The sequence below is a fragment of the Equus quagga genome, chromosome 6, assembly GCF_021613505.1.
Source record: "Equus quagga isolate Etosha38 chromosome 6, UCLA_HA_Equagga_1.0, whole genome shotgun sequence".
In the NCBI taxonomy this organism is placed as follows: domain Eukaryota; kingdom Metazoa; phylum Chordata; class Mammalia; order Perissodactyla; family Equidae; genus Equus; species Equus quagga.
The window spans coordinates 104758981-104786348 of record NC_060272.1 but is presented as its reverse complement, the minus strand read 5'-3'; the positions used below and the strand labels follow the sequence as shown (position 1 = coordinate 104786348).

General features: G+C 41.1%; 1 protein-coding gene across 1 annotated transcript in view; it reads right to left on the bottom strand.

Annotated features, from left to right (window-relative positions):
• Nucleotides 1-27368, bottom strand: part of SMARCA2 (SWI/SNF related, matrix associated, actin dependent regulator of chromatin, subfamily a, member 2) — a 164357-nt gene that overhangs the window by 135453 nt on the left and 1536 nt on the right. The window contains exons 2-5 of the mRNA XM_046665065.1: nt 16954-17214; nt 13295-13424; nt 6943-7329; nt 3-90 (exon numbers count right to left, since the gene is read on the bottom strand). Of these exons, the coding sequence (XP_046521021.1) occupies nt 3-90; nt 6943-7329; nt 13295-13424; nt 16954-17178 (830 nt within the window). The 5' untranslated portion in view covers nt 17179-17214. The remainder of the gene's footprint in view (nt 1-2; nt 91-6942; nt 7330-13294; nt 13425-16953; nt 17215-27368) is intronic.

Below are 27368 nucleotides of genomic sequence, written 5' to 3'. Positions count from 1 at the left end.
CGGCGGGGGGCGCGGGCGAGGGCCGGCCGCTGGGCGCGGGCACCGGCAGCTTCTGCGGGGTGCTCGGGCCGCTCAGCTCCAGCCCCGGGCCTGCGGGACAAGAGCGACATGGGCAGCTCGGGCGGGACGACGCCTTGAGGCCACAGAGGGCCTGCCCGCTGCCCCCCGGGGGGCCCCGAGAGGGGGAAGAGGAGATGTCTTAGAAGAAAAAAGGAGGGAAGGAAAGAAGGAGGGAGAGGAGGGAAAGAAAAAGAAAAAGAACCCGGCATCTGTCCCCATAGGGAAATGGCATTCACTGATGAACATTGGCGAAAACGGTCCAAAAATGACTCTTGAAGGAATAAATTGAGGAAGGAATAGACGGCCAGCTTTTCAGGTAGGTCTACAGTGGGTTTTTAAAAAGAATACCAGGAGCACTCAGAGTTCAAAAAAGTAAGGGAGAGTCACCTAACAGTCAGATGTAATTTGGGTGTGGTCCTAAAATCTTATTTTGCAAACTGCACCGCGAGCCCCTTCAGAAAGACCGGCATTGCACTCCAGAACAGCCCGCCGTCGGAACCCACGCTGTACAAACGCAGCCAGCAGCTTGCCTGGCCTCTGATGCAAACTGCAAGGGGCACACATTTTTCTTTAATGACCTATAAAGCATATTTCAGGCTTCATCAGTGCATCTCAGGAACGTAAATTTTTTTTTACGACATACTAGAAAATATTTCTAAAAACATTCAGAGTAGGGGAAAAAAATCTGCTTATTGCACCTACTAAAAACGAGCAAATATTAAGATTCGAAAGAGCATTCTTCTCGTTATCAGAATAAAGGGATATGCAATCATCAAGCTTATCAAAATGCACTTAATAAATTAAAGCAATTTTCCACATTAAACTTCAGGAGTTTAAATTGATTGCTGGGTATGGACCTAAAATAATAAGTGTTTCATCTCTCCTCCTAGGTGAATTTTTACTTACTTCAAAATTATAAAAAAGATTAGTGATGCTACCAGATGAGTTAGTAAATTAAAAAAAAAAAGTCACAGTAAGCAGATGTTAAAATCTCCCACAGGCATTCTTCCAAGTATGTTCTATATCTTTTCCAAGGAAAATTAAAATTATTAAATGGTAACAAAAATAACAGCGACTTAATAATTAACCATACAAAGACATACATTATGAAAAATTAGACACATTTATTCAATTTCCAGCAGACACCATTTAGAAATGGGCTTAAACGACAATGCAAGGATAGCTATAAGCAAACATTTTGACAGGAGGAATGTGAAGAATTAGAACAAGTTGCTCAGGAAACTACAGTGCGTGCGTGCGTGCGTGTGTGTACGGTGTTACTGTTGTTCATTTTCCCCCTCCTTCTGAAATTACGTAAAACTTTCCAAAAGTCATCTAGCTGGAAAAGACTTTGTGAGATAATCTGTAGCACTCGTTCTAGGGGTTGATGAAAAATTCTTGAGGGAAAAATGCATTGCTTTCTATTTTTCATTTTAGGCATGTGGATGTACTATCATCAAAAAGAGATTCTTTTCAGCCGAGTACGCTCTGATTTTTTTGGAATGAGAGGTCTTTTACACAATGCATAGCTTTTCATAGTATTTTACAGTTAGAGTTTCTTTCATCCGTATATAAGAAACCAATTTCTAAACATTAAATCTCAGGGTTGTTAAGCATTGGAATGAGTTATAGAGGGATGTTTTAGAATATTTGTTCCCTAGAGGTCTTTACAACAGGGTAGATTTTTCATTTGGGTTGCTTTTGGTTTGATCCAGACAAAAAAGGGGAGACAGAGATTTCTAACCTTATTTTAAATTTCTGTGATTCTATGAATCTCCTTAATAAGCTCAAGAAACTGGCAGAATTAAATATATTTGAAGAGTTGGTATAAACATACTAAATAATGAATTTAATACATGTAAGCCCTCTAAAAGAACTACTACTTTTAATAAGGAAAATTCAGGTCGTATTGATAATATCATAATAATAACTTTAAATTCAGTTTTCAAAGTTTTTTTCCTTTCAAAGTTTAAATAATTCATCAACAAAAGCCACAACAGTGCACTTATGTTACAAATTTCACTTATTCCAGGCGCTTTCTTCTCTAGCATTATGGCCTATAAATACCTATGCAGAAGCCTGTGATGAGCCCTTGAGGTATATTTAAGTCACTAATTTTAAAACCACATTTAATCAAAGGAAGGTATCCAGAGCATGTCTGATATCCCTGGCTCCGAATCTAGTCATTTTTAGCCTACGACTCCAAACTGGATCTGATACATACATGGCTAGCCTCCTTTAATCCATCCATTTAAAGACATTCTTACCTGGTTGATTGACTCTTAAAATTGAGAAACAGAGAGAGACCCAAACAAGGACTTAAATATTAAAATCTCCAATTTAAAAAGTACTTCAACTTGCTGTGAACCAAACAGGTGCATTTAAAGCATCCTGTATCTTTCCAGAAGCACTGATGAGTTTCACCTCAGCTCCATCAACTACTGGTCCTGAGAGCCTGGGCAAGGTACCTAACCCTCTGTGTCTCAGTGTCCTCATCAGCAGAATGGGGATAATAACAGGACCCACTTCACAGGGTGGTGGTGAGGATTAAAGGGGACAGTGTCCTCTTGTCATTTTTGCTGCCACCAAGGACAGGAAGGTAAAGAAGTCCAATTTAATTACTCAGCTTTACAGAAAAACTCCAGGCCAAAAGAAAGGCTTTTTAGGAAATTTCGTACTGGATTAGCTGGCAACTTTGGGAGTACTCTTTTCTATAGCAAACTTCAAAATGTTTCTACAGTTTAATACAACTCAGCACAAACACTCAGATAAATCAGCTTGCCATGTGCTTCCTGCTAATCTGTGTGATCAGAGTTGCTTCCAAGCAAAGTCCTTTCCTAACGAAACACCACAAGTTCATTTAGCGAGCGGCTCTATTTTCTCCTCCCTCCATCAGATTATATAAAAACTTCTATTTACAGAGGCGAGGGAACTGAAGGCAGCTTGCCGCAATTAGACATGGCCCGAATGCAACTAGCTATTCATTAGGTTTGCGGCCTGTCCCTCAGGCGGCCTGTGGAGCTGAGCTGCCTGACGGGAGGTGCTCTCTATCCACAGAAACCATCTCCGCACCAGACACTGTGGTCTGCTCAATGATAAGACCTCTTGCCGACATCCTCAAACGGAAGACAAACTACATTCTTTAACTTATCTCCTACTCCCTCTCTGATGTAAACACTTTGGGCTTAATTGTCAGAGGTACAAAATCCATCTGTTTTCTCTTCAGTCCCCATCTTAGAAGTCAAGGTAGATGTACGTCCTGACACTCTTGAGGGGCGTCCCAGTGGAGCTAAGGGGGTGAAAGGTCTTCCCTGGATGCACCCCTATGACTGATTTTAAGAAACAAGCAAAAAAATTTATTAAAATACCTCAGTCTCACATGTACAGAACTTCTGTGCATTCAGAACTCCCACTTGGCCCTCTGGGACCCAAGGACATTGATGCAAATAAGAGTTCTGTGTATTAAATAAGGAGCGAAGTGGTTTCCACAGGTTGAAAAAATAAAGGTAATGAAGTGTATATAAATTGAGCATACTAAGAAATTTTAGACAACTGAAAAAAGAAGAGGGAAGCAGGAGAGGGACACGCGCTGAAAAAAAATCAGCAATAAAACTTTTACTTTCTACCATGAGGTCCTTTCCCCTCACCACTCTGAAAAAAACCAAGACTTTTTCAGTTCCCATTTTTAATTTTGCTTTACTCTCTAAAAGGAAAAATGAATCAAAATGAGAAGAAAACTGACAGGCCGGATATGAGTGGAGCCCCCAGCAGACAAGGACTGAAGAGCTATTTGTTCAGTGAGCGATTCCTCCAGTCAGACTGTAATTCTCTGCTGGTGGCTACGACGCTGTCACTTTTGGTGAATTATAACTTTGGAGGAGGTTTGAGGCAGACCACCCCAGCCAAAAAGATTCTCTTCACACATGAGTAACACCAAGAAATGGGACAAAAGAAAAATGGAACCACAGCTGCCTCCAGATAAATGGACATACTTAGACTTTTATTTTTTCCTGAAATATTAGTAGAGGTATTTATAAACAATCATAATTTTTTTATTAAAAACGGGGAGGAGATAAACAATTAATAGCAATTAATAAAGGTAATATTAACTGAAAAAAATTTTTTTTGCCTTATTTTGATTTGTCCTAAATGTCAATCCAAAAAGATACCTTTGTCACGTAAAGTGACCATCTCCCTCTGAAATCGGAGATGTGGGGACAAGTTCAGCAATGCTGTCAGATGCAACCTCCTCCTCAGCAGCACGAATGGCTCTGCCCTATTTGAGGGAGCTATCTTCTTTCCTCCTTTATCCACGGCCTCCTTGCCCACTCTGGCACAAAACGCTATCTACTCAAATATTTTCATTTCTAATGAAGTCTGACTGCTAGAAATACAAAAGACACGAGCAGTGAGTAATAAAATGAACTCCCCCTAATGACAGGGGCCTGGTGAGGGAAGATGGAGGCACTGGTAAAAAAAAAAAAAATGGAGCCCTCTCTTCTGGAAATGAACCAGAAAACGTGTGCAGGATTGTGTTTATTAGGACACAAAGTATTTATTATGTACAAGTGTCCAGATAACTGAAACTTCATCCTTTAAGTTTTGCGACCTCACTTGATCTCATTCTTTTGACTTTGGGTGAAAAGGTTCTCAGATCATTCAGCTTCCTGCCTTCTTAAACAATATGCTGGAATCTTTTCTTGCTGAGTCTGGGGCACTTTAAAAATACCACTGCCCATGGAGGTGTGTGGAGGGGACACCCCAGGACAAGGTGCCATGTACGAAGAAGGGTGCCTTTATGACAGGTCTACACCATCGCCTTCTGGGAACTACCGGTTTGCTCCCTCCTCCTTAAACTACCAACTCTCTGATTGTTACCACTCAGCCTCTCCTGGAAACTCGGAGCTAATACTCCTCATATACTGAGATGTGGGACATCAAGATTACCAATTTTGTTCACCTTGTGTCTAGAGTATGAATAAAAAGGCTCTAAGTAAGGAGCTGAGGTACTTTTCCTTTTTACACACAGGAGGAAAATGCTTGCATTGGGTGCAAAGGTTTTGTGACAGATTCTTTCCCTGTTCAGGAGCCATGTTGTCCTAAAGGAGCCAGCACCAGCACGAGGAAGTGGTTAATGGGTTCTCGAGTCAGACTACTAGCATCTGAATCCCAACTCTCCATAGTCTAGATATGCCACGTGTGCAAGGTACTTATTACTGAGCATGGTGCATGAGGTCAGATGGAAGGCACTAAGTATAAGCTACACACATTCATAGACACACAGATTTTTCCTCTTCTCTGGCTGCATTCCTGAGAGCTAGACTTTTGCAGTTTTAAAACCTCTAAATACACTGAGTGTTCAAACTACCATTTTCTGCACAGTTTTCTCATATGACCTTTTCAGTTCCTAATGTTCACTTCCATATAATGTTCTCCCTACCAAAGCGCCATAGTCACCACACAGAAACCTGGAGATGACACGATACTTTCTTGCTCTTTAAAAACCCATTCCTAAGGCTACATTTACAATTGACAAGATGAGTTTACCCTTCAGGTAGGGCAACTCTTAAAGCTACTTCTACCAGAAAAGAAACACTTACAAACTCAGAAGGTAGAACACTAAAAAATAATAAGAATCTGAACTCTTTCTCGTTGTCTAAGTCGCAAAACCTAGGAGGAGCACCAATATCCCAAACTAATTGTCAGGGCTTACCCAAGTGAGAGGGAAGCATTCGCAGGAAATGACGTCCATGTCAAGGAAGTGCCCCCTGGAATTCAAATTCTATGGAATTCAAATTCCCTGGAATTCAAAGCTCTTGTTAAAATAGAACCATAAACACTCTACTTATCCAGTTGTTAACAAAACCTTGCCAGAGAAAACAGTGTTCATGGAAGGTCATTCTATAGCCCCTTACACCTCTGAATTCAATCAGTGGGATCAAGCCAGACCACCAGTAGGCCATACGAAGGACCATCTCATTTCGACCCATTACATAATGTTGTAGCTTCAGATTTGATGCTGGGGTATCTCGGAAATAGGCCATGTGGATTCTGTTACTCTATTTATGATGCACAAATGTTACTGATGCCTCTATCGTGCAGTGCCTCTTATATTACTAATAAAATCAATAATTTGAGGAATAATCCCCCAAGGGAAATCTACTCTGTACTCTCATGCTAGAGAGTATAAAGGCTCTGTGTACTCTGAGAAGCATGAGTGAGCAGCTTCCTTCCAAATGGTGAGAATTAGGTACCCAACCTGTCTCCTTTCCTGATGCCAGGAACCTGAAGCCATCTTGGAAGCTCAGATGCAGCAACCAGGGGCGCTCTGGTGGTCCCCACATTCCTGACCTCCCTGACCTGGATTTCTATTTTCCTTTGTTTCTGATTTTCTGCTTGATAATTATTTGACTGCAGGTGTGCTCCTTGGAAGCCTCCCCAAATGCTTTTTGCAACAAAAAGGGGTAGAAGTAAATAAATCAACAAACATAAAACAGCTCGAGGAGAGCCGACTCAAGGAGTGTGTTGTGGCGATGGAATGCCCTGGGTGCACGGGTTCTTAACCGGGGTGTGTGGATGGGCTTCCGACAAACCTTGAACCCCTTGAAAGGGAACACGAAATCATGGGGGACAGTGCCTTCTTCCTAGGTCCCCAGCTTGCACCAGTCTCCAAAGGTTAAGAGGCACCACTCTAGGACCCTACGGCAGAGGAGACCCAGAATCTTGGCCAACTAAATGAAGCAAGACAAGGGAGCCAGCGAGGTACAACAAAAGGCTAAGTCAGCCCTGGCTTTCTACCAACCCAGCGCTTGTATGCAGGTAGCAGGCTTCCTTATCCGAGTTAGACCATCGCATTATTCATTTGGTTGCATATTAACCTACCAGATGGTCTGTTGTAGTTAATAAGGGCCTGCTGCTGCGGCGGCTGCTGTGGTTGCGGTTGTGGCTGCGGCGGCTGCTGCTGGGGCTGCTGCTGCTGCATGCCAGGCAACGTCCTTTTCCCCTGGACGGCAAGCTGCAGTGTTTCGGGGAGGGGCTGGCCCCGGGCCAGCATTTTGTAAGCTAAAATCTGAGCTCGCAGCTGATGCAGCTGGACAGGACTGAAAGGTGACGGCCCTCTGTTGGGCTGGTTCATGGCCTGTGGATCACCCGGGATGAGGGGCCCTGGCTGGCTTGGTGGCATCTGCGGTGGGGTCGGGCCTCCTCCCGACATAGGGCTGGAGACGTGCTCTGGGGCTCCTAATGGAGATGGGTGTGGCGACATGTAACCTAGAAGAAAACACAAAAGGCGATCACAGGCTGCTCCCGATGGCCCTGACAGAGAGACAGTCCTGAATATTTTGATAATTTGCCAGATCAGCACCGCCTAATAGAAATTTTAAGGATATATATTTTAATAATTATATATAATTTAAAATTTATTTATATATGATAAATATCATTTAAAATTTTCTAAGAGTCACATTAAAAAGTAAAAGAAACAGACAAAACCAATTTTAATAATGTATTTCATTTAAATCAACAGACCCAAAATATTATCATTTCAAAATGTAAAAATCATTAAAGAGATATTTTGCATTCTCTTTTTCATAATAAGTTACAGCACATCTCAACTTGGACTAGCCACATTTCTTTTCTTTTCTTTTTTTTTTTGGCAGGGAAAGATTTGCCCTGGGCTAACATCTGTTGCCAATCTTCCTCTTTTTTTTTTTCTCTCCCCAAAGCCCCAGTGCATGGGTGTATATCCTAGCTGTAAGTCTTTCTCATTCTTTTGTGTGAGCCGCTGCCACAGCACGGCAACTGACAGCTGGGTGGTGTGGTTCCACGCCCAGGAAATGAACCCAGGCCACTGAAGTGGTGAGAGGGCCAAACTTTAACTACTAGGCCATCAGGGCTGGCTCAAGGACTAGCCACATTGCAAGTGATCAATAGCCATGAGTGTCCTAGAAGGCAAATTGTTAGTGGCTACTGTACACCTCAAGGAAAGGCACCAGGGTATAGTATTATACATTAAAAGTAGCTCCAACCTAGAGAACAAAACCTGCAGGTGTCTACTATATTGCAGGGGGGAATGAAGAGTCTCTTATGGGGATAGAAAATATTACTTGGTTTATTATTATGCACGTTATGAATAATTTGCAATTATGGACGGCCTCCACTGTTGGAGGCACTACGAAAGGCATTGTACATGCTATCTTAGTTGAGTTCTCCCCAGAACCAGAGTCTGATGGAAGGATTGGGTGCAGATGATTTATTTAGAAGGTGTAGGGACACTGGCAGGGCTATGGACAGGTGATATAAGGAAGGGAAGGCAACCAACAAGGGGTGTATTATTACCAGCTGCTGCAATGGGTGTCTGAAGATTAATCTCTTGCAGAAGCTCTGGGATCTAAGGTAAATAATTTGCCTCCAAATCATCCCCGGGAAGGGGTGAAGAAGCTGGGGTGTTTATACTCTTAGGATCATCAGTCACTGCTTATGTCACTGGTTATGACTAAAGATTAGATCATTGGTCTCCAAGGACTTTGCCATGGGTGGGTATGACCAAAGGCAAGATGGTGGTTCTGGCCAGTGGATACAAGGCTTGTGAGAGCACAGAAATGGTAAGGAGAATTAAAAGGATATGCATGGAGCATATATTATTTTTTCAACCCTCACAACATCCCCAGAAGATATGTATTGTCACCTCATTTTTTAAGATGAGGAAACTGAGACTCAGGGAGTAAGCGAGTTACCCAAGGTCACACAATTAGATCTTGGCAGCTCCAAGACTCAAACCAAGGTTTGTCTGATTCCAATGCGTATGCTCTTCCCATGATCTAATATTAATTTGGTTTTACAAAAATAAGTTAAGGACTTAAAAGTTTCAAAAATCTTTTAGAAACACTTGCAATAGAACATAAAAACAAGAGCAGTGTGTTTGGGATTTAAGAGATCTAAATGAGAAATAAAGAATACTTTGCTTGGGGAAGAAAAGTCAAAATGTACAAAAATTTCACGGAATTTATTTCAGGAGATGAACGGACAGCCTGGCCAAAGAATTCCTAGAAAAGCATATCACTGAGCCTTGTTGGAGGGAGATCCAAGATGAAGGAGAGAACAAAGTGGCCGACCGCCATCGGAAAGGCTGCCCTGAATTTAAACTGCTAATTAATCAAGTCGAAGGTGTCCTAAGACACAATATAAAAGATTAGATTAAATAAATGCACTCACGTCACCATTATAAAGGTCATCACATAGGTTTTTATTAGACCTCTGCAGTATGTTTGATGCTATGTTAAGTGTGAGCTGAAACAGCTCAGAGCATCTATGTGGAATCATAGAAGCCCCAGAATATTTGACCGACACTGGACTGGGGACTCACCATCACCACTCACAAGACTAGAGGGAATAAAGAACATGGTTACTTTGACCTCAAATTGCCATTGGGAGAGGGACACAAATTTAGCCTGATCCCCTAAGACAAGAGGAGGGCCTGTCCTATCAACTGGTGAGAAGTACAACTCCATTCAGAGAAATCCTACCCTGCAGAGAAATGCAAGAACCGCTAACTTATTCCCCAAATGACTACTCCATTAGGAAGCACCATGCGGCAATTAGGGTTAGCTAGCCAAATACCCCAGCCAAGAAAATCCTCCTGAAATCAGCCTGCAAGACGAGCAGAATTGAAATCCCAGTATGTTGTTATTTATAACAACGAACACTTAGAGAATATCGATGACATACACTTAGCTTCATCATTAACATCCTTCCCTCTTAATGAGGCTTACATTCACCCCTTAATTGTCATGCTGGTACAAAATGGTAGTTTGTTCATAGGAAAGCACCCTCCTGACATATTTTTGGCCAGCCCTTCATCTACCAGAGGGGGAAAAACTTCCTACCAAAGTTATTGACATTAGTAGGGTTACTACCAGGGGTTGAAATGGGTTAAATGTCTCCTGTCCTCTGTTCTCTCCTACTTCCTAAGGTCATCAATGATAGCCTACAATGATAAATAATAGGCTGCCTAATACAATGCACCAAAACATTAGACAATCCAGCCTCAGCTCAACTATATAACACTGTTTTTCAAATCACTCTTTTAAACTATGAACTACGGGCAAGACAAAGTTATGAAGGTGAGACAGTTCCATTAAACACAATAATTCAAACTATGAAAAGAGTAATTTGGTCACTTGAAAATTAATACACAATAATTTTCCTCCAAATTTGATAAGAAACTAAGAGTGGACTAAAAATTATATTCCAGAATTAACCACTACCACAGAATTTTACCTCAAATGTGATGAGAAGAAACTGGGGTTGGGAAAAATTATTTCCTAGAATTTATAGGGGATGTTAATACAATCATTCTATCATAGTATGACATGAAAAATGTGACAATGTTTCAGCTAAAAAGAGAGCTTTTTTTCCTACATGACTAGCATTCCATAAAACTTCAGGAAAAACAGAATCTAAATGATGAAACAACATAACGTATTTTGGTAATTATCTTTAGTTGAGAAAACAAAGTGAAGAAATTGCCTGAGAGTGAATACACACTTGTCTGTAGGATGACAGTGCTGATGCAGAATATGCTGTTTTTGAAATCTGGTTTGATTTGCTCATTCAAAAGAAGTCAAAAAGTGTTAGTTTTCCTTCCCGAGTCTTCAAGGGCTATTATCTTCCCAGCTTCACCTTGCTTCAGAGAGAAGCAATCACCTCTCTCCTTTTAATAATCTTGAACTTAGAAGAGCCAATTTTATATGAATTTTCTCTTCACACACACACACACTTTAAATATTATATACTTGCCTTTGAAGGCTTTTTCTATCCAATGGACCAAAAATAAACAATGTTATCATTGGGACCATAAGGTTCACAATTCAGTATTTATTGAAGGAAATGGTTTTGCTTCTCAACCAATACCCTAAAATAACCTAACAGTTGCTAGGTAGTTAGAGCTGGCAGCCTTCTGATCAATACCACTTCTCTCTCTACCTGTGCCTTTAGACATGGCTTCCCACGTGGGGTTTCTTAAAGATACATGCTATTACAGAGTCTTTTTAGGTCATTATATAGAATAAGACTGCATTATACCAATAATACTTTATTCAAAAATATACTTTTAAGTAACTCACTCCCCCGCCTACGATGCACTTTACTATTTTAGAGAAAAATATTACATGCTAATTCTGATTCTACTGAATGCAGGCCTCTGCATTTCAAAATAATTGTAACTTACTGAAATTATATCAAAATTAAGATCCACTTAAAATTGTGACTTTTAAAAGCATAGGTTCACTTCGCTACCTAATTGAACAAAATTTACCAAGTATCTCTCCAGTCACGTGGTAGACATTGTGCCAAGTGTTGGGGATTCCGAGAAAAATCATCATTTAAGTTGAAGAAGGGAACCAAGCAATGAAAGAAATTTTAAGAGAAATAAAAGTAACAGTGCTCTCAATTATAATTCATGCCTTTAAAGCAGTTTCTCTTTTGGAGTTTTCCTAGGGCCCCACGACCTGAGGTACTGCAAAGCCAGGAGCAGATACAGCAAGCACCTGGCTTTGAGAATCACTGAATATAACTCATCTACACCTGCCAGGTATTAAAAATGAGATCTACATTAGCTCTGTGAACACATCTGGTTTCTCAGGATTTAAATGATAAACCTGGAAGTGCTGTTTTAATCTACTCTTAACACTGCATGGGTCAAATTTTTTCTTCCTGTACTGCAAAAAGTCCCAGTGATTCAGGGTACTTTTCTGACATGGCCAAGATTCTATGAGTTATCTGCAACACCTACGCCTGCCTACCATAAAAATTCAGATTAGAGTCTGGGCTATTCAAAAATACATTCAAATACTAGTGAAGAAGCACTCCTATGCCTCCATGACTTGCTTATTCATATTAAAAACAACAACAAAACTGTGAATACATTTTCTAAATCCTGAGAGCCAAAAATCTTCCCTCAGGTGGATGGATGTCTGATCATGGATGGAGGAAAAAAACTCACACACATTAAATTACAAAGGAGTGTATATAGTAACACATAAAACCATTAAGCTTTGAATTTGAGTATCCACATATTATTATTAATTAGTGCTAGATAACCCATGCCCCTTGCATGTTGAAATGACCATACAATGATTCTGACAACAGGTTACACTGTATTCAAAGGACTTTGAGTTATCTTAATATGCCTTCAATAGTGAAGGAAGAAGCCATGAAGGAGAAGAGAAATATACCATATATTGATCTGGCCATTATTGTGGGTTGAATTGTGTCCTCAACAAGGTTATGTTGAAGCCTCAACCCCAGTACCAGTGAATGTGACCTTATTTGGATACAGGGGCTTTGCAAATGTAACCAAGTTAGATGAGGCCATAAGGGATTAGGGTGGGCCCTAATCCAATGACTGGTGTCCTTATAAGCAGAGGGGAATCTGGTATAGACACACAGGAAAAATGTCATGTGGACATCAAGACAGAGACTGGAGTGATAAATCTACAAGCCAAGGAATGCCAAGGATTGCAGGCAACCGCCAGAAGCCAGCAAGGGGCAAGGGTTCTTCCCTAAAGCCTTCAGAGGGAGCGTGGCCTCGCTGACACCTTGACTTCAGACTTCTGGCCTCCAGAACTGTGAGAGGATCAGTTTCTCTTGTTTTAAGCCACCTCGTTTGTGGTGACTTGTTACAGCAGCTCTAGGAGAGTAACACAGCCACGCCCCAGCAGTGACAGGGGATCCCACTGCCAGAAGAAGCCAGCTTACAGACAGTGTATGAGCGCGCACTTCAAGGGACACAGGGAGCTCATCTTATCTTCACGTCAATGCTGTGGTTAGGAGGCAGACTTGCATTCCCCTTCTGGCCTTGTCACTTATCGGATGTGTAAACTTAGGAAAACAAGGTAAATTCTCTGAGCTTTAGCTTACCCATCTATAAAACTGGGGTCACATAACTTACCTTACAAGATCACGATAAAGATTCTGCATAAAGGTCATAAAGCACTTTGCAAAGTGCTTGGACACATGGTGGCTAGTAAAATGACAAGATTCTGGAAATAAAACTGCCCATATAAATCATAAAGTTGTGTTGGTGAGGGTTGGGGGAGATTTCTAGAAGGAAAAGACACCTGCTGGATTCAATCTTCCTTAGATGTGTTCTTGGGAAGTCATAATTAAAATAACCAATAGGAAAGATGAACGACTAAGGTATGGAGCCAAAATCAGGTACATAGCAGACACAGACCTTGGCTGTGTGGATCCATCGGACTCTGGGGAGGGCCCATTCCCGGGTGAGGTGGTCGCATGCCGGTGCCCTTCATGGATCCACAATGGAGATCTTCTACAATCCCCTTGTCGTGCAAAGCATCAATGGGCTGTAACATTGAAAGGACATCAATTAGACACCGCTTTAAGGTACAAAATTTCTATTTGGAGTTTTAAGACCCCTCCCTAAAGTCTTCAGAAGTGTGGACGATCATCTACTATCCATATGATAGTCCTATTTTTACACTTACATGACATATATTATTATATACTACATATATTTTATAGATGGGGACAAAAAAATAAAAAGACTACACCAATAGGATCATCGAAACTATCTGTAAATCCAAAGTCAAGACTTTAAACAGTTGACAATTTTTTTGTAATGTCAAAACCTGCAAATAAAAATGAAGTCCTGTTCACAAGGTAGACAAATACAAACTACTCATCCATACCCTTTTAAGTAAGTCCTGAAACCTGCATTAGGCTGAAGTTCATCCAAAGTCTGAAGGAAGACTGTTTGAAGTGTCTGCAATGATCTATTTTTTCAGTAATTTTGTTTCATCAGAGGGGAAGGAACTATGGAAAGTTGAAAAGTTGAAACCAGAAAGTTCCATGGCAGTTGGGAAAAGAGGAACAGACGGGTAGAGCAGTGAATGCTGAAATGGACGGAAGGTGAAATGGATGAAGCTATTCTACAGAGGGAGGAAGACGGAAAAAGGTTAAAGGCACAGCCTGGAAAAAGTAAAGAACACAGGGGCTGGAAACAGGACGTGAGGCCTAGAACACAACAGACACGCAATAAATAACTATTGAATTGACGTTAATCCAATCCAGAATTGGGCAATGGAGCATGTGTTTGAAAAAGAAAAAGTCTATTCCTCCCCAAACTGGAATAGCAATTTTCAAAACAGCCTGAAAGGAATATTTCCAGGAGTTTATAGAAACCAAATGACTTCAAGCAAGAAAGTATGAGTGTTGGCAGTTTTGGAGAAAGGAAAGTTAATTTCTGCAGAGTCAAAAGCATGCGCTTGAAAAGAGGAAAAATTTACCATAAAGAGGATGTTCAGAAGAAAAATGGGAAGCATTTGGTCTAAAGAGCGTCTCTGAGTCTGTTAAATAGTAATAATAGAGAGGAAATCAGAGCAATGCAGCAGATGTATTTAGGCCACTTGTTTATTTATTTCTAGTAATGTTGAAAAGCAAAAAGCTGAAGCGCAGAGGGAGAAGGAGAAGAGAGACAAGGAATAAAGCTGCCTATAAAAAGAATCTAGGAAAGTGAAGGCATCTGGTCGGCAGGTGCGAACTCCAGGCACTTGACCATGTCCCCATGCAGGCAGTTATCTGCAGGGCTGGGGGCTAAGGAAAAGCAGGGTGGCAAAACATGCAAAACGTGCAGCATGAGCGCAAAACAAAAATGAGCGTCTCTCTCACAAAGAACAAGAATATGGGTGACAAAGGTGTGAGGAAATCAAACAGGAGGGGTCAGAAGAGATAATTATCAATGAAAACAATCCAGTACAAAAGTCACACTGACCCAGCGCTCGCTCCCACATATAACTTTTAAACGCTTAAATAATAATAAAGGTTAGTGAAGTCTTTCCATCAAATTTTCTTTCATTTTGGAGGTGAGCATCCTTGAACCATTCTGAAACTATTTAACCCACCTGGACTAAGGTTTACAAGTGACAGATCAGATCTCTAATACAGCTCCCAAATTAATTTAATATGAACACAAGACAATTTAATGACTTCAGTATGTGGACATGTTCAATACGTCTCCTAAAAATATGATATCGAAAACAACCAGCTTTATTTCCTCAGATACCTGACAAGGTAAAAATGTGTTTTAAAAAAACAAAAAACGGACGAAGAGAACTCGGGGATATCACAGGGATATCTATCCTCGATATATTTTTAAATGAAAAGAGGAAGTTTCAGACTAATTAATAATGACAATATGATTCTATTATGGTCAAAGAAAATGTTTAGAAAAATCACACCTGTATATGCATGCCCGTGCTTACTTGTATTTTTCCTAAATGTAAAAGATGTGAAAAGCACGTACAATAAGCTGATCCCTGGGGTAAAAACAGGATTAACTGTTTCTTTTACAGTCATGTGTTGCTTAACTACAGGGATAGGTTCTAAGAAATGCGTCAGTAGGTGATTTCATCATTGTGCGAACGTCAAACCTAGATGGTACAGCCTACTACACACCTAGGCTGTATGGTACTAATCTCATGGGACCACCGTCGTCTATGCGGCCCGTCGCTGACCAAAACGTTGCTAAGTAGCACATGACTGTATTTATCTCAGTATGGTTTTACTTTCAAAACATGCATATATTACTTTCCTGATTTGAAAATCATCAAATAACGAATTTGTAAAAATCCGATCTTCTCTTCTGGGCTCCGATGCTTTACCTTAAAATCAACCAACAGTCCTACACAATTAGAAGAAAGATTTGCTCTTTGCTACAGTAATCTTTCTGTTTTAAACCAGTGTCTTACACAGCTTGTCTACTTAATATCAAGAGGCATCCCCGCCGCCCCCATCCCCCTGTGACAGTGTCCAAAAGGGACGCAAAACCTCTACTTGTCCCTTATTACAATCTTTGGGTGACACGCAAGGCCTCATAGATGTTCCCTGGCTACTGCTAACTGTCAAAGCAAACAGTTGCAGAACATCTTGTTTACTTTCTCAAAAGCCTGTGCTCTTTTCTTTGCGTCTCCTGTGAAAGCGTAATGCCAAAATCATACCAAGCTGGTCACCGAGCCTCATCAATAGAGGATTATTATAACCTGAGCGGATTATTATTACAACTGGACCTGAGCTCTCCAAGACCAGAGCCCTGTTCCAAAAGCAGAATAAAGCCACTTCACAGAAAGACGGCAAAGTACACTTTAAGACCCCCTAGAAAGTACTTTATTTCCATAAAGGCTTTAAAAAAAAAATCCATTAGCAAAGAACTCATTTTCCTTTCATTCTTTGAGATCTAATTTTAAAAATAAATATCAACATGGGGCTGGCCCCGTGGCCAAGTGGTTAAGTTCGCGCACTCCGCTGCAGGCGGCCCAGTGTTTCGTTAGTTCGAATCCTGGGCACGGACATGGCACTGCTCATCAGACCACGCTGAGGCAGCGTCCCACATGCCACAACTAGAAGAACCCACAACGAAGAATACACAACTATGTACCGGGGAGCTTTGGGGAGAAAAAGGAAAAAAAATAAAATCTTTAAAATATAAATAAATAAATAACATTTTTAGGGACGAATACTTTTCAGCACGTTCATTCATGGATGATATAAGTCACTTAAAAAAAACAAAATTTATTTACTGATAAACTTCTTCACTGAGCCAAAATACCTGTAACCCACAAATCACAGATCTAACCGTCAGAACCGCATATTTTATCTCGGATTTTTCTAAAGCCAAGATCTGATCTTCCTGCCCGGTGCGACATCTGTAACAAGAAAAGAGCCTCAGGAGGTATGTTTTTAATAATATACAAGATATGACAGAGACCTAGCTTGATTCTCTTGTTAACAATAGTAGACAAAAGAGAGGGGGGTTATCAGGAATATCAGCCATCCACGACTCAGGAAACAAGACTGAACGGGAGAATGCGCTCTTACCTTATGCATTTGATGCAAGCCTTCCTGTGGGAAGTCGGCAGACCCCATGGTAGGCATAGGGTGCGAGACACTCGGAGGTCCAGGACTTGGCCCCATCATGCTGTGGACGGAACCTGGGGAGGGGCCAGGTCCTGGACTAGGTCCAAGGATGGGTCCAGGAGAGGGTCCGGGCCCCGGCGAAGGCCCTGGGTGGGGCATCGCGCCAGGGTCTGTGGGCGTGGACATCTACTCCTCCTGTCTCTGCCAGTCAGGAGAGTGATACTGAGTTGGAAAGAAGAAAAGAGAAAGGAATGTTTTAAACATGATGTTAAGATTAGAATAAAACAGTTGTTAGTATTTGATGGTGCCATTTCTGTAACAAACATCAAACAGAACTGCCCTGTCTAGTCCAGATGTTTGAGTAAGTGTGATATATATCCATCTGCCCTAGTCTTTATGAAGACCACTTGTTTAAAAGAAAAAAACACTCTAAATGATTCCCCAGAAAGATATAAATCATCTAAGATACAAAAAGGACTCACTGGAGAAACTCAAATTTAACACATAAGCAGAATTCTAAACAAGTTTAAAATTTATTACTGAAGTCAACAGATGCTCTCTGTTACTTACTGGCTTGGGCACCTTACAAGTTATTAACCCCCTAAAGCCATTAAAACATAAAACCCCTAAAAAACTATCCAATCAAGACCCATTTTCATAAGTAAATGGGCATTCAAAACTCACAGAGAATTGCAGATAGTTAAAAGGGGAAAAAAATTATAATTTCATAAATTGAGAATGAAAGAGAATTCCCAATCATGGGAAAAGCAGAGGTTATGGGAGTCAGACAAATGCAAGTTCAAAGACCCACTATACAATTACTAGTTGAGACTGAAATGCAATGGTACCTGTGAAAAACCCAGCCCTGAGCCTGGCACAATAAGCAGCTACTCTTACTTAGCATCACTTGCCCCACCACCTCGACTGCACCAGAAGCGATCAGAAGGGAGAGTTTAAGATGCAGTCTTCCTGCCAGCTAATTAATTGTAGACCACTTGGACAGTTAAGGCCAGGGATTTGTCCTAGGCCTCTCCATGGTCCAGGACTCCTGAGGGAAGTCATCCATGACTAATGGATTGGGGCCCACCACAGACTGGTGTGGAAATTCTGGTTCTCCAATTTCGGCAAAGCAATATTCCATCACCCATCCTCTAAGATTTCTCAGCATCCCCACTAGAGAAGTGCCTCATGGGGTGGGTACCACTGCAGTTGGATATGGACCAAAATGAGCAAACAAGCTGTTTTTTGAATTCTGATGGATACCAATGATCCCAGCAAGACAGCTAAATACCACTAGTGACAGCAATTGTTAGATATTATGATAATATCTGGGGGCAAGTACCTGTACACACAGCCTGCTGTCAACCTCACAAGATACAGAATGAGACATCCTAAGTGATTTGCTTATCTACTACTTAGTGGCAGGGATGGAATCAGACTATAGGGGCCCAGTCACCCATAGCATGGCTCTTTCCACAGCGAAATGAGAAGTTAAGAGGGGAAATACAAAAAGAAAACATTCTTTCCATTCTTAGCTACCTACTGTCCCCTCTCACTGAATCTCTAGAATGTGAGGGCCATGATGGCAGAGTCTTGGTCTCTTTCACTCCTGTATCTCCAGCACCTCCAACCAGCATGTAGTAAGGGCTCAAAAAAGATCTGAATGAACTGCAGACAAAATTTCAAGGGCAAACTAGTAACACAGTCTACTGTTTTATAAATAAAAAATTGGGGAGTAACCAGTGTTTGAGGTGTGTTCAAACAAAGAAATCTTAAAAGTGTAGGCAGGAATTTAGGCCATTCTGATAAAGGGATTAAGGCTAAAACAGGCAAGGACGAGAGGCTACTATGGGGTGATTATAAGCAGGGGATCACTCAAACTGGTCTGCTGATACAAGACGGGCCTCAGAGAACCCAGTTCAAGTGGTTTCTAAAACAACAGGGGAGCTCGAGGGTGAATTACAGCCTTCAATTCACTAGAGAGCCCAGTGTTATTATTTATTCTCTGTGATTAACAAAGCAGGCGGAAGTCACATTTTGTTTTGCATCCACCCCCTCACATACACAGACACACACACATGTTCAGTCAGCATTTTAAATTTAGGAAGCTGACGTCAATTCAGGGGTACTACAAGTTATAATGTTCTTTCATGTATCTCAGCAAACTAATGCACCTCTTTAGTTTTTAGTGAATAAAAGGAAATTGCTTACTTCCTGTTATGGTTTACCTTGAAATGGGCTTCAATAGCTCCTAGGGTAACATACTACAGTTTGAACAATGAAGATACAAATACTTGGCTAGCCTGGTAAGTCTTACTTTTCACGTTTTATATTTTAATATATATTATCCCATAATGCTAACTGCTTTCTGCATATATGATCACTTTCATCTGGGAATCTCGTAGAATGTTGTAATTACTTGTAGACAGTCCCATAAAAATGCTCCTCGTTTTTTGTTAAAGGAAACTATTAAAAACTTCTTTAAGGGAAAAAAAATATGAGAAGGGAAATGGGAAAGTATGGGCATATAAGTGGAATGTTAACATAGGAACATGCTCTATAGGGGACTTTTTAATAAGAAGAGGACCTTCAGATGCATGGACTGAATGAATGTGTCCACGCAACAGAACAGACGAACAAATGAGAAAGTAGCTCAGAGAAATAGCAAAGTTTAACAAATGAGGAAACTTGGCTGTGCCACACAGCTAATGAATGGCAGGAATCTGGACTGTCACACAATTTGAATGTGACACTCTCTGGCTTCTGTCTGGGAGTCCAGAGACCTGGACGTCTCATCTTCTACTCTTAGGGCCACCACCAACCCTGGGGCCCTGGGCAAAGTGCTGTTCCTCTAGGGTCTCTAGGCTTCTTCTGGCCCGAGAGAGGAGCATCTCAAGGCTCCCTCCACCTGTCTGTCCCTGACTTGGAGCATCTCGCAGACTTCCTCCAGTCCTGGGTGTGGTGGCGTTCCTCAGTGAACCTCCATGGCAGACCTGGCCTGTCCCCGGATTTGCACCTTGCTGCCATCACTCAAGCGTACTGAAGAGGCGCTCCTCTCAGACACGCAGCTCTAGTCCCGGCCTCTTACTTCTTCCTCTTCATTCCTGGTGACAACTTTATCGTACAGCTTGAGTACCTAATTAAACTTTTCCACAGTGTAAAGCAACTCGGGGGTATAAATTACAAAGAGGTGCAAGTCTGAAGCAGAGGCAAGTGTTATTCCTAATTTACTGTGGTTAAGGCTTAACCTCCAGTACTGGCCAACTCAGCTTCTCCCTCACCAACCCTACTGGGATCCCTAAGAATCCGAACCCTTTTATTTCTTTTCTTCAAGGTACCAATGAAATGATGCAGATGGGGCCGCGATGGTGGCAGCAGACATGGTAGGGATGGGGGAGGGAAGAGGGTTCAGATAACCTGATAAGGTAATAGTAGGTCTGTCCACAAGATAATACTCAAAACCTATTTCTCTTTCATGTTGGGCAGGAAGGAGTTTTACACTGTCACAGAAAAGAACGACCTGTTCCACAATTATGTGGCTACTTTACTGAAAAAAATGTTATCTGTGTGTGTGGGGGGAGGTAAGGCACAGAGACCTCCCCATACATAGGCATCGCTAGTCCCCTCTCCTCCCCCATTACGCCTCTCTCTACCTCAGACCAGCACTCCCTGAGGGCCATGCCGCTGTGTTCTTAGCCAAGAATTTTTCAGCAGTACACCCTGTCTTTTTTTCGCCCTGACGTTCCTGTCTTTACAACTGGGGAGTGTGTGTTTTTAAAAATAAAAGTCCTCAGAGCTTCCCACAACTCCTGCCACCATGGATGGACATCTTCCCGCAGCCCAACCTTCCTTACCCCTCAGCTGAAAGCTTCAGCACACCCATCTGCATATGAAAAGGAGTTCAAGTTCATGGGATTTTAAGGGTCACTGGTCCAACCGTGACAACTATGACAAAACGTGTACCTTACTCTCTTACTGCAATCAACTGAAATACCAAAGACCCCCACACTTGCGGTAATATTTAAATGCACCCACATGTGCTTCATAGTAATTTTAGTGACTTGAACTGAGGAGACATTTTGCCACATCCCCATTTAAAGGATGAGGCCAGGAAGGGACCACATAGCTTGCCCAAAGTCACATCTATAAGTAGAACTTTTTATCTCTTCACTCCCAGCCCAAAACTGAGCAGCGACACTCCTCAGGCAAGGCCATTCCCTAGCATGGCAAGTTTTCACTTGGGCCAGAGCAACAACACACAGGGTGTAGAAACAAAGATGAAGCAATGGCAGAGAGATTTTGCAAGGGTTAAGATTTGGCTGGGATAATATATGAATTTAGGCGGGGACAGAGAAGTAAAGAAAAGCCCTAGAGGGAATGTGAATCGGAGACAATGTCACGAACTGAAGAAATAGCTGATGACATTTAATCGAACATCCAGAAGGCTGGTTTTACTTGTCTATTCCCCACTGTCCTGAATCTCCACTGGGCACAGGCTTGCAGGATATATAAAAATGACCAGAAGGCGTACCCCAGGCCTCTGCAAGTCTGACAGGGAAGCAGGACTTAAACCATAAACAACACTGAGAGAACAAATCGAAGATCCCACAAGACAAGAGAGCCACAGCTAAAGCATCCAATGCAGGCACGGGGCAGGAGAGACGGCTTGCAGCTTGAAGGGTGGAGGAAGGAAAAAAGGGCATTAGCAGAGGCCTCCTGGGGAAGGCAGCATTTCAGCCAGGCCTTGAAGTTAAAAAAAAAAAAAAAAGTTTCCCAGAAACGTGTTTTTTAGTCACAGAGAAAGTTTGGGGAAGCACAACCACCTTGGCTAGATGACACCTCTTAAATAACTCTTCACCAGACATCATAAGGAAGTGTGGGGAAATGCTGGCTCTCCAGCAGATCTTTATCACTGCAGCATTTATAGAAAGACTTTGGGGTACAGGTCAAAGGCAGAATATTAGAAATCAAAATTAGGCCCAGTCCACATCCCTAAAAATAACTCAAGTCTTTTTTCTGGCTGTTACCTGGGAACAATAAGGCTCAGGGGACAGTTAAGGTAAGTGTACTTTCTACATCTGTTTGCTGATTCAGAACATCTCTCTCAGCCTGAAGGGCTTCTTGTTTGCAATGTAGCTTTCTCTATAACCGGATTGATAATTCCCCCACCAGAAGTAGCAATATCTTTAGAATTGGGACACAGCACTGCTGTGCCTAATAGGGGAGTGGAGGGTGGGTAAGGAGAGCAGCAATGAAGATAAAGGAAATAAATCTACCCAAAGTTTCTGGTTTAGAGGCCAAGGTTGTCAGGATAGGTGATGAAACATTACCAAAGCTCTTGCTTCTTGGTCTGAGACATGCAACTTTAAACAGTGTGCAACATGATTTGTGCCACGGATAAAAACCACACTGGGCTTCAAGTTAACATGATATGTTGCTGGACCGAAACTCTGGAAAAGTATGGAAAACATTTCTCTTGTGGTTTTTCCTGTCGTTTTACCGTTCAACGTCGAAGATGTTTGAAAAAGCGGTGGGATTAAAATTATGCTCTGTTTGTTAGGCTTCTGTGAACGCGTCATCCTTCAGTCAAGGAAACAAATTAGGATGTGGGCGGCTGCCCTCACTTTAAATAAACTGCCTTGGGATCGTCCTTGCCCAGAGTCAGACCTGGCAAAGGCTCTGAGGCAGCTCTGTGCAAGACAAAAGATAAGAACAAACTTTGCAGCGGCTAATTACTGCCCGGTGACCCCCAGGCACTGCCCCCACAGGAACCTGGCTGTTAACATTATCACCCTGTGGATTCCATGAGTCAGTTCTTAGAAGAGTCTACCTGTGATGAAATTCGATGATCTCCTCGGTGAAGACAGCCAACATTTCCACAAAAGGAAAAAATTCTTTTAAAAAGGGTCTTTAAGAGAAAGTACTAGAAGCCACTCAACAAAAAAACACCACAGCAGAGCATCTCTCTAACCCAAGACTCACGTCCATTGGTAGTCATAAAGGTAATCATGGGCAGTTATCACTTCTAAAATTCAGTTGAACACCAAACTGCCAGGCAATTGGTCAGAATCAAACCAAACCAACAAAAGCTAATTTCAAAGCATGACACCCTGAAATGTAGTATTTCATGTATATTTACATGTACACCCATCCTTCCTAGGTTCTGTTAGGCCCCTTTGTAAGGCAACCTCATTTGGGACACTGATAAGAATCAATGATAAGGTGCCAGCCTGGGGCAAGTGGTTAAGTTTGTGCACTCTGCTTCAGTGGCCCGGGGTTCGTTGGTTCTGATCCCAGGCAGGGACCTACACACCACTCATTAAGCCACATAGAAGAACTACAATGACCTACAACGAGGATATACAACTATGTACTCCAGCTTTGGGGAGAGGAAAAAACAAAAGGAAGATTGGCAACAGATGTTAGCTCAGGGCCAATCTTCCTCAAAAAAAAAAAAAGGAATCAATGATAGCCACTTCCTTCTCTGTCTGCTCAGATAATTTTATTTATACATTAAACATAGAAGAATCTAAAGTACATACTTTAAACACCTTTCTGGTTGAGATGGCACACTTTGACTTAGCAGTAAAACTGGATCATTATATGCTGAACAAACCCTGGTTATATGATGGACGAGCTTTGATATGTTCCCCTTGCCCCACCTTCATAACAGCAACAAATTCAAGAAAGAACCCTTTAAGCTTCCTGCAATTAAAATGGATGATGGCCATTTACAATTAAAAAAATCACCACATAGTTCATTTGACTTCTTTGACTTTCAAGTTCATCCTCTACAGAATAGGCATGCTGGTAGCCAGCTACAGGCTCAATTTTGGAATGAATCAAATAAAATATTAGCTATGAAGACACCTTGTGAGCCATTGTACAAAACTGTGCATTACTGTGAGGATCCTTATAATGGCTTCAATTCCCACTCTGAATTTGAATCCTCCATCTGCCAGATTACTCTCAAATCGCTTTTGTTCATGAATTGCTCAAAACTTCTGAGAGACAAGCCTCCAAAACACTGTATAAAATATTCATGCAGCCTGGGAGTCAAGTCTTTCTACCATCTCCAACTTGATCTTCCGAAAATTCTCCCCAACTGGAACCTCTTGCCCTGGGCAACCAGGTCAAAACGGGTACACTGGTCCTCCCACAGGTTCTTCAGCTGCACAGGTCCCTGCCATCTCAGGGCTTTCTTCTGATCTCGGATGATGATCAGCACCCCCACAGCCATCCTCCTCCAGCAGCAACCCTACCCCATCTTGAAGCCCTTATCAACCCAAGGACCCAAGAGAGCTTACCCTGATCTCTCCATGTTTCACATGGCCTCTGCTATTTGCTATTCATATGTTTAAATGGTTAGGTACATTCTTTCTTTCTTTCTTTATTTTTTTGAGGAAGATTAGCCCTGAGCTAACATCTGCTGCCAATCCTCCTCTTTTTGCTGAGGAAGACTGCCCTCAGCTCACGTCCATGCCCATCTTCCTCTACTTTTTATATGTGGGACGCCTGCCATAGCATGGCTTGCCAAGCGGTGCCATGTCTGCACCCGGGATCCGAACTGGCAAACCCCGGGCTGCCAAAGTGGAATGTGTGAAGTTAACTGCTGCGCCACCAGGCCAGCCCCAGGTACATTCTTTAAAACACACAAGTTCTCAATTGCTGATCATTTATGTTTTACAGAATTTTGGACTTGGCTTAATAGCATTCTAGTACATGTAGGATACAGCACAACAATAAACTACAAAAGAGTTGCAAATATTTGCAAAGCTATTATATGCCCAGTTCAACAAAGCACAGGGAGAAGAGACGGGAGAGAGCTTTCCTCATGGACAGTCAATTTCCAAGTTCAATGACATCTCCCAGGGGATGGTAAAAACTAGAATATACAACATGAAGGAGGTAAAGAAATATACAGCCATCCCAAACAAGGAAAATCACAATCTAAATACAAACTGACAGAGAATTTCCTTTGGACTACTGTTAGCCTGTAAACCAACTTATCCCAATCCATTTGGTCAGAGATTTTTTTCTATTTTTAAGTAATTTTAACTCCCAAATTCTGAATTCAGTATAAAAAAAAAAAAAAACAGAAGGAGGAGTTATAATTATATTTAATGGTTTTTAAACTTGAAATGTATTTCAACTTCTGTGGATTCCATTCATCAATTTACAAAAGGGCCAACTCATATTTAAATTAGATCAGTTTCTAAAAAGTTTCTAAAACATGACTGTTTGCATAGAAGTAGATGATATGTTGGTAAAAGACTGATGGTTAAGCTGATGCTTCCACATCTAAACCTACAACAGAACATTGTGATATTTTTAAAGGTTTTACATCATAGAGACATATAGCCTGATTATAACTGTCTGAATGTCCTGGAAGTCTTATATTTCTAATAAAACATCACAATTCATAGTAGCCTCCAGTTACATAATAATGTATTACAAATCCAGAAGTCTAGAAGGGCATCATTTACGACAAAGTTTCAGTCAAAAATCCCATATTCCATATCTAAAGCATTCTTCCAAATGAGTGAATTAATGAGTGGTTTATACCCAACATTCGAAACACCCAGCTATTTAGCTCCTGAATTTCATCAGCTCTATTATATGTTTTGCTAAAGTTTAATTACTCAAGTATCTTTATCTTTAGGACTTGTATTACTAAAAAGCTCTCTTTAACATAACCTGAACATTTTCAAGGAAAACTACTATATTAATACGAGAAAAAATAAAGTCATAATAAACAGTAATAAAGTTGTAAAGTTTTCCAAACTCAGGTTGCAAGGTCCCATTTAACTTGGTGATAAATATCTTAGGCAAATAAATATGCTATCTTTCACAATGACTCTGAGAGAACTAAATTTTAGACTTCCATATTCCCTGGTAAATATAAAGTCATGATTTTCTATGTAGAAAAAATAAACACCCCTGGCCTTCCTAAAAACTCTACCAAATTATTTACCACCTTCTGCATTTTCTATTCCCAACTACTTATGGAATGATCCATGACTTTAGTAACTGACTAGAGACAAAATTTCCATAATACAAACTCTTTCAAAGATGACAGAAAATTCAGCATCCTCTATTGGTCAAAAACAATCCACAGAATACATTTAAGGAAAAGGAGCAATTCACAAGATAATTCTTTTATATAAAAAAGTGACAAGAAAAAAAAGAAGCAGCTCCCAAATGTGGCTTTTGACATTAGGGAAATTTTCTCATCAGTTCACCAGAAATACTGCAGAAGAGAAGCGTGACTCATTTATAGAGAGCTTTCTAAGGCCACTCATGTTAAGCAACAAATTGTCCATGACTTCCCTTAAAATTGTCTTGACCAGAAACAGCGAGAATCAAAACTTCTGGTGGTTAAATCAGGACCTACCAATACACCCTCAATGTACTAGCGCTGGGAAACGCTCCTTAGCATTATATCTGTGACAATTCAGTTGTTCTCATGGCAGCGTGTCAAGATGTCATAAATAGTGATTTATTATTTCTCGGGAGCATCAAAAACCTGCTGACCTAGGAGAGTTTGACAAACAAAGGCCTTGTTTACAAAGGAAGACTTCTAAAGGGGAAAAAAAAACCATGAAAACACTGGAGGATAGCACCACTTTTATAATTTATGAAAGTTTTCTGTTTTATGGTCTTGCTCCAATACATAATAAGGCCTTAAAATGAAATGTCAGAATGTTACAGTAATATAAGGCGGGTATCACAATTATCTCCCAGCAAAGAGTCAGATGTTCTTTTATACTGGTCTGTAAAATGACCTATCTTAAACCTAATCAAAGAAAAAGTTTTAAATAATTATTTGCCAAAGTGTTACTTTCTAGTTATACTGTCAGAAATGTTTTAAACATAATTCAAGCATTAACAATATAATACAAGCAGAGGTAATTTTTTTTTTTTTTGGTCAATTCCAAGCCTCAGGTGTTGGTCAAAGCACTTTTCAAGAAACTTGACGAGAGAAATGCTCAAAAACCACTTTAAAAACGAACAAGAGAAAAGATCTAAGGCTGCTTTGAACACACTCTTGTGGTGAATATTTTCTGTGAAATACCACAGTGCAGTGAGGTCCCGAAGCTGGGATGGAACTGATGTCACTCACAAGAGAAGGGCCGCATCGAAGGAAGCACTCGCTCTCCTGTGCCAATTCTTTCAGGGTTCTCAGACCCCCAAATCCTAATTTATTTCACAGCATTCTTTACCAATATGGCATCTCTCTTGAATGCCCCCAACAAAGTAGATGGACCTCAGTCTACAGGTTTGCTTTTTTCCCTCAGTCCACTTTCAATCAACATTTTTTTGCACCTAATAGGCATCTCCAAACCCCCTTTCCAAGAGCAGACATTTGAGTTGTC